Below are 13,693 nucleotides of genomic sequence, written 5' to 3' on the forward strand. Positions count from 1 at the left end.
GTGCATTTGTCTCAATCTTCTCATACCCCTGGAGCATCAGGCTGTGGAGATACCACCTCCTAATGCCCAAAAGAGCTAGTTCACAAACCTTTCAGAAGTTGTTCTAGGCTTTCCCTTACTGGAGGATACAATTACTAAAGGTGCTCCAACACATTCATCCTCTCAACACCCTTTCACAGTTGGGGCATGCTGTTATTTCCCACATGGGGCCAAGTGACCCAGCCTGTGCTGGCCGTCATGCGTTAAAGCTCATCTCCATTCACCCCACCTAGTGTCCAGCCACTGGATAGTCTTTATGTTCAGGACCAGAGAACGCAGACCATTTGTCATACAATGACATAAGCTCATGGACACACTGCAATGTCAGCATCAAGGAGTACCAGACACCTCTAAGGTGGCAGATATCTGCTGTGTAGTCAGTGTTGGATGACCAAGGCCTGAAGGAGCTCCTAGAGCTGATAGTGATGCTGGGGTAATTTCAAGCAAGCAGCCCAGCTGTATCATTGGAGCATCATCTAAAACAAGGCAAGAGAATTACTCCCTCCTAACCCCACCAGCAGTGCGTTCACAGCATGGTGTAGGACATTTGCCACTGGTTCCTGAACAGCTAGGTCAGCTTCTCCAGAACTGATGAAAACAAAGATCAGGTTTGGTCCATACATATGGCTGGGAAGATCAAGCAGAGAAAATGTCTGCAGCACCAAAGGCCGTGTTTTGCAAAGTCACTTTTCTTGATCCTGTCCATATTTCAGAACATCTCCAACTGAGCCCCATTAATGTAATTGATTTTTAATGGCATTCTCAAAGAAACGACATGAGGATTTTAACAGGCTATTAGATAGAAATTAAACCTCACCCAAACCTTCCTCCTGAGGAACAGAAGATTCCAAAGATGCAGGGGGGCTGTTCCATTCCTCCTAATGGGCAAGGAGGTACTACAGTGACCTGTGGAAAAGGGATACTGATTCCTCATATTCCACCTCACATGGCATTGATCCTACCACTACTAGAGACAAGAGGTTTGTAATTACAAGGGAAGGGTTTTTCATCCCTGCTATACAAACAAGACCAGAGGGCAGCTCTAGAGGGACCAGAAGCAGAAATACTATTTGATAAGCTGGAGGTCTTCCAGGTTTCAAAGGGAAGAAAACAAAATGTATGTCCTGCTTGCTTTTGTTCTCTGGGCTCCTTCATGCCAAACAGCATTGGCTGATTCCTCAGATCAGGCCTTTGAAACCCAAGCAGCTGAATCTGGCAAGAGGTTATAGGCAATGGTTCCAGCACTGCTGCTTTCCCAGCAATAAGTGAGGCTTGTAAGGTGAGCAAGTGAGGACTTCAACTCCTCCCTTTTATCCATTCCCTGTATGCACCATGAGCCATATCTTCTCAACTACCCATGGTTCAAACAATTTGAAGCCAGGATGCTACCCTGAAGACCGAGTTTGCCACGGATGACATTCCTCTTTCTCGATTCAGCCACTTCTGCTCCAGCAACAGTGAAGCCACTCCTTTTTTTATTCCCCAGCAAATCAGTGACAATACTTCTGGACATTTTGACTCAAAGGATGTCACCTCCCCCAAAGGTCCAATCTTTCCTCAGGTTAAAATCTGACAGACACCCACATTTGCAACTTCCCCTGTGTGGCACGCCATCGTTTTGACACATTCCCCGTGGTACACGAACACTGAGCTCCATGCAAGATTCTCCCACTCACTGTGAGTGAGCATCTGCATTTCTAGAAGATTATGCTGTTACCATCTATTTTACTTCTGATTCAAATTCTCCTCACTTGATTTCAACATTTTTAAAGACTTATTTTTACTTCTTTTGAGACATTTTAAACTCATTTCTTTTCAATACTGTCATCCAGCCTTTTTTACTAGTACATTACGAATCTGAGCAACATTTCATCTTCATTTTTGAAGAGGTAGAAATGTGGACACAAACCAGAAAATCAATGGCCTAAAATCCTTTATTAGCCAATGACATGGGCAGAAGGGAAAAACAGGACACCCAAATCCCACTCCATTGCTCAATCTGCTAGGCAAGAGAACTCAAACTGTATTATCGTGGATCAGTCTCATACACAGCATTATCTGCTGCTATAGACTCATGTTCTTTCATACCTTCCAATTAAAGCAAGAAAAATGGATCCTGCTGAGCTTCCTTTGTCCTTTTCACCTCTCGTGAAAGCCAGGGGTTACCATAATTTTATACTTGTTATAATTAGCTTTAATATTGTAACCTGAGAGGGTAAAAAAATAGTGGTTTTTATTAGAAGAGTTAGCGGATCCTGGAGTGGTCTTACCTTTTCCACAACTAGTAGCCAAGTTTCATATTTCCAGAGCTTCTTACATTGTACCTAACTAATTTCAGTACTTTATTCATTAGTAGAAAAAAAGAACAAGCTCAGGATTTACCCAGCCAGTCCAGGCTAGAACGTAAGTTTGATCAAGGAACTTCAGGAATTCGTAGTGCTTCTGCCCAAGGAGTGACTAAACAAGGCTGGGATTTGGCATCAGAAGGCAAGAAAGGTAAAGCTTTTTATTACAGCATATGTTTCTCAGGGTAGAGATAATCTGCATAGGTCAGTGATGAGGATACTGATGTTATCAGCTTAAATGTTTTTGGACTGATAAAGCATCACCTACTTGGAGCACATGGTTATGAGCTTTTAAAAAGAATAGGATTAAAAAGACATTTAAGGAGTTTGCTGGACTTCAGTCTTTGTCCTGTAGTGATAGCAGCCAGGGTGAAACAGCGTATGTATTTACCAGGCCAAGGCTTGAGTCTTTCATCTAGTCTTTTCCCCAGACCTACTCCTGATGAACATCAAGAAAGCTGCTACCCATCTACCACCAAATGTACCAGTCAACACCGCACATTCCTTCACGGTGCAGAAGTAGCTTACTGCCACTTTACACGGCTTTTGACTGCCACCCTTCATCCAGTACTGGAGGCCAGAAAAGCAGCAGACATTTGTCTTTGGCATTGGGAGGGAAGTTCGTTGATACTCCTACCCAACACGAGAGCTTTCATGCCCAACTTCTGGCAGCTGGATGTGTTTTCAGGTCTTACTGAAGCCACATTCAGGACAGGGCCGTCCTGACATGAAAACTTCACCTGCCAGCATCTTCTTCCATGTTCCAAGCCATGCAAAGGTTGCAGACCACAGCTGAGGAGAATCCTCTCCTCCCAAATCAAGGCGAAGGGGATGTTCCACCATGAAAAGAAAGCAGTAACACTTCAGCAGCAGCTGGCTTGATGGTGTCATACCTCAGTCCTCTAGAAAACCAGAACACCATTATCAAAGCATCATCTATATTATTAGAAACCACCTTGGATTCATTTAAAATGAGTGACAGTTTTCAAACCCAGCTCGTTCCCTGAAGCTTAGGTTTGCAGGTTTTAAGGGCACACTTAACACTGCACTAGAGTATTGAAGTTTCTCTCTAAGCTGCAGCACAGCTTGCAACAAGACGTTTGATCTTTAAATCAGACATCAAGTGATGGAATACCACTACTCCTATTGACATTGTTTCATGTAGAAAAAGATGAAGTTTAGCCTTGGCATATACTGCTGTATTTCACTGTAACAGACTGGATAGCTGCTCTGGAGTCATGTCTCCAGCATGATTCAGAAGAAATTACAAGATAAAGGAAAGGACAATTATGAAACAGGCTGTTCACATTTCCACCTCACTTATTTCAGGGAGCACCAGGAAAAGGACCTAATCACCCTCCTTCAGAAATCCATTTCCTCTGTGGTGAATCTATAGATGATCTCTAGGTTCCTTTCGTCTCAAGACCCAAAACAGACCATTTCAGCTGAAACAAATTCTTGCTGAGTTCCATGAGTTAATTACATTTCCATTAATAAAGAAGTTCTAAAACTTCAATTTCTTTACTGATGCTTTTTGAATCCTGCCAAAATAGATAAACATGATTTCCTCTCTTTTTTCTTTATTTGTCTCATCCTTCTGAGACTTTCCTCTTAATTTTAACTCTCTCAGCCTTTTCATTGCTCCTTAAATGGGCATTTCTTCAACCCTTTAATCATTTCCACAGCCTTCCTCCTAAAACTCTCATGCCCAAACTTTATTCAAGGATCATGGTTCAGGAAGTTTGAGATGAGGAACCAAGTCAAAAAGCAGTTCAATCTTCCTCTTTTTTTTTTAATGGAAAATAAGCTCAGAGCTCCAATTTAAGTTCTTTAAAGTTCTCTTTGAACCAGAATCAAGCTACATCCAACTAAGTATTTCTGATTATCAGGACAGGGACATTTTGTAGCTGAAAGTCTTAGTCTCCTCCAAATAGCTCATTTCTGCCCTTCACTCCTTTACTTCTGCACCTCCCCATGGACCACCAACATGCTCCTAAACTCTTAGTCTGACACTGAGTGTTTCCTGTTTTACAGACCCTTACAGGGAATTTTTACATGTTTAATGATGCAGAGGAGGGAAGTCAGCTTCAGCCTTTCTCCAGAAACATCCATAAGGAACAACCTTTGCAGTGAAGCACCTCTCCAACCTCTATTTCTGATCTTTTCATTGTTTAAATATTACACAGCCTAACAGGAAGTGACTTGAACTGAGCCAACAGCTAAACCCATTACTGGCTAAAACCTGGGTTTAACTCAGGAGTGACCTGAACTTCTTGCTCCATAGGGATGCTTTTAAAAGTCTTCAGCTGATCATGAGAACCACCTACACAAACACACCCTCCCCTGTAGCCAGCTTTTGAAACCAAAGCATCTTCTCCAGCACTGACAGAATAAGAATACCCACTGGAAAAACCTGACCTGCTTCCTCAGTATCCTGCCCTGAGATCCCTGAGCAGATAAATTCAGACAAAGGAAAGATGATTTTCCTGACCACCAGGATACATGAAAACGGAAGAGAGAGAGGAGACACAAAGCCTTATATTCGTTATCAGCCATTGATTTAGCTAATGTTGGCCATGTCAGGAAAGAAAGATTTCTCATATGCATTTGAAGAACGCTGCTTACGTGGCCATGCTCCTTTGTGAGGATAGGACACTACAGGTTTGACATGTGCCACACATAGGGAGCAAGGCTCCTTTCTCAGCCTAAGCTGCCAGACTTCCCCATGGCACAAAAGCAGCCTTCCCATGCAGCCAGGAGTGGACAAAGAAGTACCCTCTGCTCCATCCATCCCACCAAACTCATTCACAGAGGATCCCTTCCCTCTATGCCAATTCAGTGAGATCCTTCAGAGCAGAGAAGTTAAGGGAAGAGCCCAACTGTGGTGTCAAAATGCATCTGCAGGTACCCAAATGCCACATGCTGACCCTAGAGCTTTGGTTACCTATACAGAGACCTTGAGCCACTCATCCTCCTGCTTCCACTGAAGCCTTGCCCTGGCCAGGACATCCTACACACCTTGTTAGTGGTTTAGCAAGAATAAAATGGAAAGTCAATTTTCCACCCTCACACAGGTTCGCCGCTGTTTTCAGAGAGCCCTGAGAAAGGCAATGGCCCCAAAGCACCCAAAACCTTGGGGATGATTTGTGGATCCTGGGATGCACATGCTAACGCGACACTGTTGCTCCTGGCACTCAGGATTAGATTACAATTAAAACTAGGCTGATCTTCCAAATCCTCCTTCTTTTCAACAATAGCAGCCAGGTTCTTATCATCTCAGATGAGCAAGCACTTTGCTGTCAAAAACTGTCCCCTTGGGAACTGGGACACAGGAGCAGAAGCAACATTTGAGAAACAGAAGCCTGAGAAATCCTGCCCACTCCTCCTCATCTAATCATGAGACAGCACTCAACACCACACAGAGGACTTGCAGGTTTTGGGGTTGTTTAAAACAGGGAAGCAGTAAGAAAATGAACATTAAAGCACTTCATAGCTGCGATTTTATTTGTTGTTCTGTTTTGAATTCCTGGTGTTCACAGCCAGCTATAACAGCAGCTAGGTACACAATGCTTCCCACCTTTGGAAAACAGCAGTCAAGCAGATGTCCACACTACATGATTGCTAGGACAGGATCAGACATTAAGAGCAGATCACAGGGTCCAGAGTCCTCTTCCCAACCTGCCACCTCCACAATTGCTTTTGCATGGTACATCTGGTTCCCTCACAAGAGACAATATTTCCCTGTCACCAGCTTCTCTTTTGAGAGCCATAAAAAGCTAAAAATACTCTCTGGACTCTGAACTAATGATCCTACCTGGCTTTGATGAAGCCCTGGCTGTGATGAGGAAGCTTTCCTCCCTTTCACTTGGGATGGCCACCTTTACTTTACAGCTGTCCAATTTCAAGGCTCATGGGCCAGAAAGATGCAAGTGCCCTCAGATGGTGTCTGACACTCCCCTCTTTGTGAACAAAAAGCTTCAAAGAAGCATAAACAGGCACAAAACATGGGAGGCAGCACAAGATGGAAATCTGAAGAAATGATTTTGTTTCCTCTTTCTTGGGAGAAAAGCTCCTTTTCAATGCCTCAACTTTGTGGCTTCTTGTTGCGCGGTACCATCATTTATCACTTCACAGACCAGGTATTCAATACCTTGCAGTCATTTTTAATAAAGTAAGAGAGAAGCATGTCAATCCCATTATCTACTTGCCCTTGAGAAGTACTCTGACCTGAAATATTCAGTTTGCCACAACCAGAGCAGAGCCATGCTTCAAGGATAACTTCTGCCAGTGAAGGGCTGTCTCCATCTGTGGGTCCTCTGAGAGTCTGTGACCATCTGTAGCCTTCCTCCAAGCACAGCCTAGAGTCCTCCTCTGCTCAGGAAAGTCTCCTTCTAATTTAGCAACCAGCCACACAATTACACACCCACCTGCTTAACTCAACCTGCCTCTCCCACCCCCACCAAACTCAGTGCACAAAAGCCACTACAAGTAACAACAAAAGACATGAGCCCTGATTAACACTCCAGCAGTCTCAGCATGACCTGGGACCCCCTTTGATAGGTGAAACAAGCCCAGAGGGAAAGCAAGCTCCAGTCACAAGGATCCTGATGCCCCACTGGGCAAAACTGGTTATAATAGCACATAGAAGGGAACAGGGACATCTGCCAAGGTGGGATTAGAGCCCAAAAATCCTTCCTCCCTGTCCAGCATCATCTCCTTTGAAGGAAACTGCTTCTTCAGCTCCCCAAGAGCCCAGATGGCCAAGGGACAGAAAATAGAAGAACTTCAAACTATTTTTGACTGTTGAAACTGAGACCTCACACACCCTCTTCCCTTCCAGTTACTAACCACTCATTTTCTCTGCCTCAAAAAAAAATTGGTTACTTGCCTTCCTCCGTTACTGCCCCCATACACCAGCCAGATTGCCAGTTAACACTTGCATTCAGGAAAACAGGTAAATTCCCTTTGCCTTGCCCGATTTTTTTTATCTGATTTGATTGCAGAAGGTACCCTCAGCTTTTCCGAACCAGCAAGTCTCTATCCATCACTGAAGCATAAAAGAAATTGAAAACGAGGATGAGCTCCATTAAAATCTATAGAGGCTTTGCTCTTGGCATGACTCATGCACAGTGCTAATAGCAATCAGCCTTAGTCCATCACCACCCATACTGTACAAAGAGGATTACTTGTTTTCCTTGTGACAACTAATCAAGATGAAGCTTGTCTCTCAATGTATCCCTTTTCCCAACTCCTGTTGCAGCCCAGCTTTGCTTTCTAGCTCACAAGTGCCAGAAGTTCCATGTCATAAAAGCAGAGAGAAATCTGCATTTCCCTGCTCCTTTATTCCCCAGGGTCTAGATCTAAAGCTTTTAAACAAAGCATTGAGCACACTGGCTAAAGTGATGCTGGCAGGGTATCCAAAGGGTTTTATTTCATTTTCATTTTGCTTTTCTAACTATTTTGCTCTATAAGTGGCAAGACTAAGATGTTTTGGGGAGCACACAAGAGCCAGTCACACAAGACCCCATAATTCAGACATGCTAGTTTAAGAGATTTTGAATACACAGGAACATGCATGTGGAGAAAAAAATGCTAGAGACTATAGGAGTCTATGTCTTTTATTTAATAATCCCAGCCCTCAACCAGACATCTACTTCCAAAATACTCTTGTGATCACATCTCACCCCATCTAGGAGGTATATCCACCCTGAATTGAAAGATAAGAGGCCCATAGCCTTCTGCACAGAGCAGGCTGGATGGTTCCTATGCCTCTCGCTTTGACAGTCAGCACTGCAAGCAAGGCTGCTGCTGCTCCTCATACACTGCACCAGGAATAGCATCTTAGACTGCCCACATACTAAGATGATCCTGGTAACTAGCAAAGCTAACATCAAGGATGAACAGGTCTTTATTATGCTACTAAATGTGTTACCTTCCAAATTATTAGCATTACCAGGAGCACGTTTCTCAGTCATCCAGACAATCAAGATAATTCTAGCTTTTATAATTTGTTCCCGACAGCCTGAGACATCAGTAACAGCACAGAGACTTCGTGCACATCATTTGGCAGCTTCGAGCCTGGCACACCCTGTCTCGGCCAGTCCCACCCAGAGAGCCAGGCAACTGATCCAACTGGCTCAAGAAGCTACCAGGACTCTTCAAGAGTGTTTAGGCCAGGCTGATTGAAAGCCAAAAATCCTAACTCTGCTCATAAAGGACAGAGCACGATCCTTGGAAGTGCTCTAGTTATTTATACCAGGCTTTAGCAACTCTTGGTGCTGGCCAAACTCTGCACGTGGTTGTGGTTGCTGCCTCCAAGAGGATATGATAGAACTAGGGAAGGACCAGAGCAACAGCACAGGCCAGTGGTGCACAGAAAGGCTCTCGGGTTAAAGGAGCTTGGGCAGCATAAATCTCTGACTGGGGAAAAGCTAGAGATTCATAAACACCATAAGCATGCAGGAAAAGGAATGATCGTTCTCCAGATCTTACCATACAAAACCTAAAAGGCACCAATGGAAATCTTGGGTAGTTAGTGATGAAAAAAGGCATAAGCAGCACCTTTTTTTGTAGGACGTAACTAAAACATGAGACATTATCCAGGATATGATGAAGCCAGAGGCGTCAACAGGCCCCAAAACACAACCAAGGAGGACAGTCCCCTTGGACCACAGGGTTTAAAAGCCATCAGACCCATATTTTTTCTCAAAAATCCCTATACATCTGAATTTCAGGAATCAGGAAGATAAAGACTGTTTTATCCGTGCCTTGTTCTCCATTCTTCTCCTTAGCAGTCACCAGCTCCGTCTAGAGAAGGGGTTTGTAGTTTAACGCAGTAGAACAGTTTTTAAGGCCCAGGACACCGGGAGAAACCTTCCCATGAACTCAAACACAGACAGATCTCAACCTCAAGGCCCTGAATTCAGGCTCATAGCTACATCCACTGCCCTCTGAGAGGCTTGGTGTAGGGTTGTTCCCAAGATTTCTGAGGTTTCCACCCCAAGACAGGTTGCAACAATCTAGTAAGAAGTCCCTTTGCTCCTACCTTGGGAATATTGCATTGAGAACATATAGTGCCAAGCCAGTTGAGAAACTGCACTTTTGTGTGATTTAGAGCTGCTAATGGACGATGTCATCGCTGGAATGAATGCAAGCCCATAGAAATGAGAAAAGAAAATTAATAGGAGCTATAAAATTTACTTGTCTCCACAACAGCAACAGGCACATCGCAGTGGGGCAGCATTTCTTGATACTCATCTACAACTGGAGGAGTTTACAAGAAACAACTAAAAAAAATCACAAAGAAAATCTTTCAAGGAGCAGCAATCTATTGTTTTCCATGGCCTTATTAACAGCGGATCAGTGTGCTTCCTGGAAAGTAAAGGAGAAAGACTCCACAGCATTGCTGTGGAAAGAAACTGAGGGAGTGTTTTCTGGAACAACAAACCAAGCCGTTTTGGGCCACTATCTGTCAGATTCAAGCTTAGCTCAATAGGATATTGATCCTGGCTGCACATAACACAGCCCTGATTTATTCTCTATTTAACAAGTTCTACTGCCTGATTTTTGACAAACAAAATGTCCATAGTTGCAGGTAAATTAAAAATGCATTTATCAGCAATGCCAGTGTCCACGCATTGAGTAGCAAAAAGAGGGTTGGGAAAAACAGAAGGAAAGGGGTACTGCATGATCACTGTAATATTTACATAAGGCTAAGTTCAATAAATGCAGAGCCTTCCCCCACAGCCTCCTCCAAAACACACCCAGACACTGGCTGGCCTTCTTCCTATGGAAACAGTTAAGGAGAGCAAAAGCTGCTCTTGGCTTTCATGGGTTTTAGCTACAAGCTGAAAATGAGATCAGATTTTCTGACATTCACCATTTACCTTAATACAAATGTGCGCTCAACAGGATTAGCAGGTACACAACTCTGCATGTGGTATCATGATCTTTCATGCCTACACATTAAAAAAGAGAAATCAAAATCCCTCTGTAACATTGAAGATCACTGTAAAATGAAGCTTAAGAACTGAATGCTCAGCACTGCCTGGGAAACATGAAGTAACATTTTCAAGCAGAAAGCTTGCACATATGGCAAAGGGAAGCTTTGGATAGAGTAGTAAAATGGTATTTCAAAAACTGATGTCCTACCTATCTATATTTATAAGAACATATTAAGTACTAGTTCAGCACTGTCCTTTTTTATGATTCCAGAATAAATTACAGAACCTGCCTGATCTTTTTTTGAAACACACTGATCTCAGTCTATCTTCCACAGAAGTGAAATTTAAGGTCCCACTTGTGTCACCACCTCAAACCCTCTCCCTGGAGAAACAGTTGGGTTTGTCAGTAGTAAATGTTCTTCCTCAGCAGTCTCAATGTGGAATGCCAGGATCATGTCTGTCTCCAATAATCAGCCTTGCTCAGCTTTCACCTTGTTAGCAGAGCCAGGCAATAGGCAGATGAAAGGGTTTCTGGCCAGTGAAGGAAGCCCAGGGAAGAGGAGCTTCTGCTTTCTAGCACAGACCCATGGCAGCACAGGAGTGAGCTAAGAACATAATAAGGATCTAGGAAATTCAGAGCAAAACACGGCAGGCTACAGAGAAAACACTGTGAAAACAGTAATTCTATTCCTCATGTGAAGCTGCAGATATTTCAGTGTTATTTCTCTACTGTAGGTCCTTCCACTTCATTACTGGGTTTGGAAATACAGCCCCAGACTCAGAAAAGCATTTATCTAGCCAAGCACATGAGTAACCCTGTTATTTTCAGTAGCCCCACACACACACTCCCCAGACACCAAAAATTGGGCATGAACTCAAGTGTCTTGTAAATCCAGCCTTTGAATTATAGGATTAGAGGTCTGTGATTTCCTCAGTGGAGATGACTCTTGGACTTAATGTCGACCAGTTTACACTTTGCCTTCCCTGCATTGCCTGCCTGGTGGGAAGTCCATGTACAAGACAATTTCAATACAGCCCAGCTAGCATCACCATTGGAAACCAGCAGCTTTGACGTTAACAGGATTGTACTTCAAAAGACTACGCATGTTTGCAGATGGCAACAGGGTTCCTATTCCAGCTGTCTAATCAAGCTGATAGTCCACAATTATGCTCTGAGATCAAAGAGCTCTGCAAGCAGCACTCACAATAAAACCAGCACCAGTAAATGCTGGTGTCACACATACAGCATCACACACTCAGTTGTGATTCCACAATCATGGCACACACAGGAGGTTTCAGCTACTCTTGCAAAACTTTTACCATCTCAGTCATAGCGAGGCGGTTCAAAACCCATGTATCTATTTTGATTCCTGACCTCTGTTTACGGAAAAAATCTAACACATGCCTAAACAAATACCAATATGGCTGTAATTCAGAAAGCTTTTATTACAGCCTTAACTTTCAGTACAGAACCACTGAAGTCAGCTGAATTCAAACGTGTACTTGAATGCTTTACTGAAGGATAAATCAAACCACACACCAAAGTCCTTTCTAGAATCAGGGACTTGGCTTTCTTTTATTTAATTGTTTTTAAACACACAAAAGGGCATAGTGCTCACTAGGAATCAGAACATACCATCGGTGCGAGTAATTGTAGCATCTGTGCTAATTCTCTTTTCATCCTGGTACCCCCTATGCTTCCAAGCATGTAATCTGATTCTCCTTGTGACTCCACTGAAGTTTCTATTGATTAAACATCCAGCCCCAGCAGCAGGAGGATCACGACCTGCATATTTATTTTCTTCCTCTCAATACAGAAAGAATTTCCTTTGGCCCCTCAATTGCTATATCACATGGTACACTGAATGCGAACAGAAATAGAGTGACAATGCATCTAATGAGTACACTTATATATGTACACAAGCATTTTCCTAACAGCATCCTACTCTACACCACTAACCAGACCAAAGAACAGAGATGTTCAGTGTAGACGGTAGCAGAGGTGTGTGGAATGAGTTTGTATTAATAACAAGAGCCATCCTGCAGTTTTCTGGGGGAAAAACTAACTGAAATCCTTCCAAGATGAAGGCTGCAAGATCAGGACCTCATGCAGACCTTTGGAACATTTCCTCTGGAGCTTTAAAGCACAATTTGTAGACCGTGTTACTTAGTGTTTGTGTTTTCGTTACCCACTAGCATTACACTGTATTTGTATAAACAGATATTAAAACTGTTGCAATGCATAACAGAAAAATATCGTGAGCATTTCCAAGAGAGAAATTAGGGATATCATTTCAAGCCAGGGTACAAAACACACAGGTAACATTTTCAGCTCCATCTGTAAGACACGTAACTCTCTTTGAATTAGTTTTAGAAAAGGGTTTTTTTATAGCAGACCAAAGTCATTCTTGCACAAACTCCACTGATTTCCAAGTTGTAACAGCTTAAAAATGGGATGCATTTAATTTGTTAGCTCGCTCCGTGCTGACTTTTAAAGTTATCCTGTGATGTCAGAAGACAGATTGATTTAAATCAGGTTAAAGTACCCAGTGGCAACTAGAACCTGCAATGTTGGTAAACATCCAGATAAGATACACCACAGCATATATACTGTCCTCCAAACCTCTTTGCAGTTGGTTCAAACAACACTTTAAAAGTGACTCAATCAGCACAATAGCCATTGTTTTAAAACAGTATGGTCAGAAGTTCAGTTTCCTTGTACAGTTTCACTAAAATCACTCCCACCCCAACCCATAGTTGAAAAAACGAACACAAATCCAAGCAAGAGTCCCCCTTAAACTTGGAACTCGGAGCAAGAGGAGGTCACTTACCCCGTGAGGACCACAACAAAATCCATCACATTCCAACCGTTTCGGAGGTAAGAGCCTTTATGAAAAACAAACCCCAGAGCGATGATTTTTATACCAGCTTCAAAACAAAATATTCCAATAAAGTATGGTTCAGTGTCATCCTGAAAAAGAATAAAACCCAAAGGCGTCAAGGAGATACCTACAATTCCGCACTGATAGCAAGAGTCATACAAACAACTACATGCACTAACTTCCTGACCTTTTCAGCTCTGTGAACCAAAGGGTTTCAGTTTACTGGAGCTAAGCAGAGAGAAGATCTCATTATTGTTTCTCTGTAGCAATAGGACAAGGGGTGATGGGTTTAAACTTAAACAGGGGAAGCTGAGGTTAGATATAAGGAAGAAGTTTTTTACTGTGTTCAAGGCCAGGTTGGACAGAGCCCTGGGTGACACGGTCTAGTATGAGGCGTCCCTGCCCATGGGAGGGGGTTGGAGCTGCATGACTTTTTCACATTTTTCACAACTCTATTTGCCTTTATTCTGATTGTTTCACCCCA

The 13,693-nt window shown here is 43.0% G+C and overlaps 1 protein-coding gene across 1 annotated transcript in view; it reads right to left on the reverse strand.

Moving 5' to 3' along the window:
- LOC104406789 (voltage-dependent N-type calcium channel subunit alpha-1B-like) overlaps positions 1–13,693 on the reverse strand; it is a gene marked incomplete at its 5' end in the record, with an annotated part of 286,797 nt that overhangs the window by 266,814 nt on the left and 6,290 nt on the right. Inside the window, 1 exon segment of the mRNA XM_010015879.1 lies at positions 13,159–13,298. Coding sequence (XP_010014181.1) covers positions 13,159–13,298 — 140 coding nt within the window.

The sequence above is a fragment of the Nestor notabilis genome, unplaced genomic scaffold (genome assembly GCF_000696875.1).
Source record: "Nestor notabilis isolate BGI_N333 unplaced genomic scaffold, ASM69687v1 scaffold5096, whole genome shotgun sequence".
Lineage (NCBI taxonomy): Eukaryota > Metazoa > Chordata > Aves > Psittaciformes > Psittacidae > Nestor > Nestor notabilis.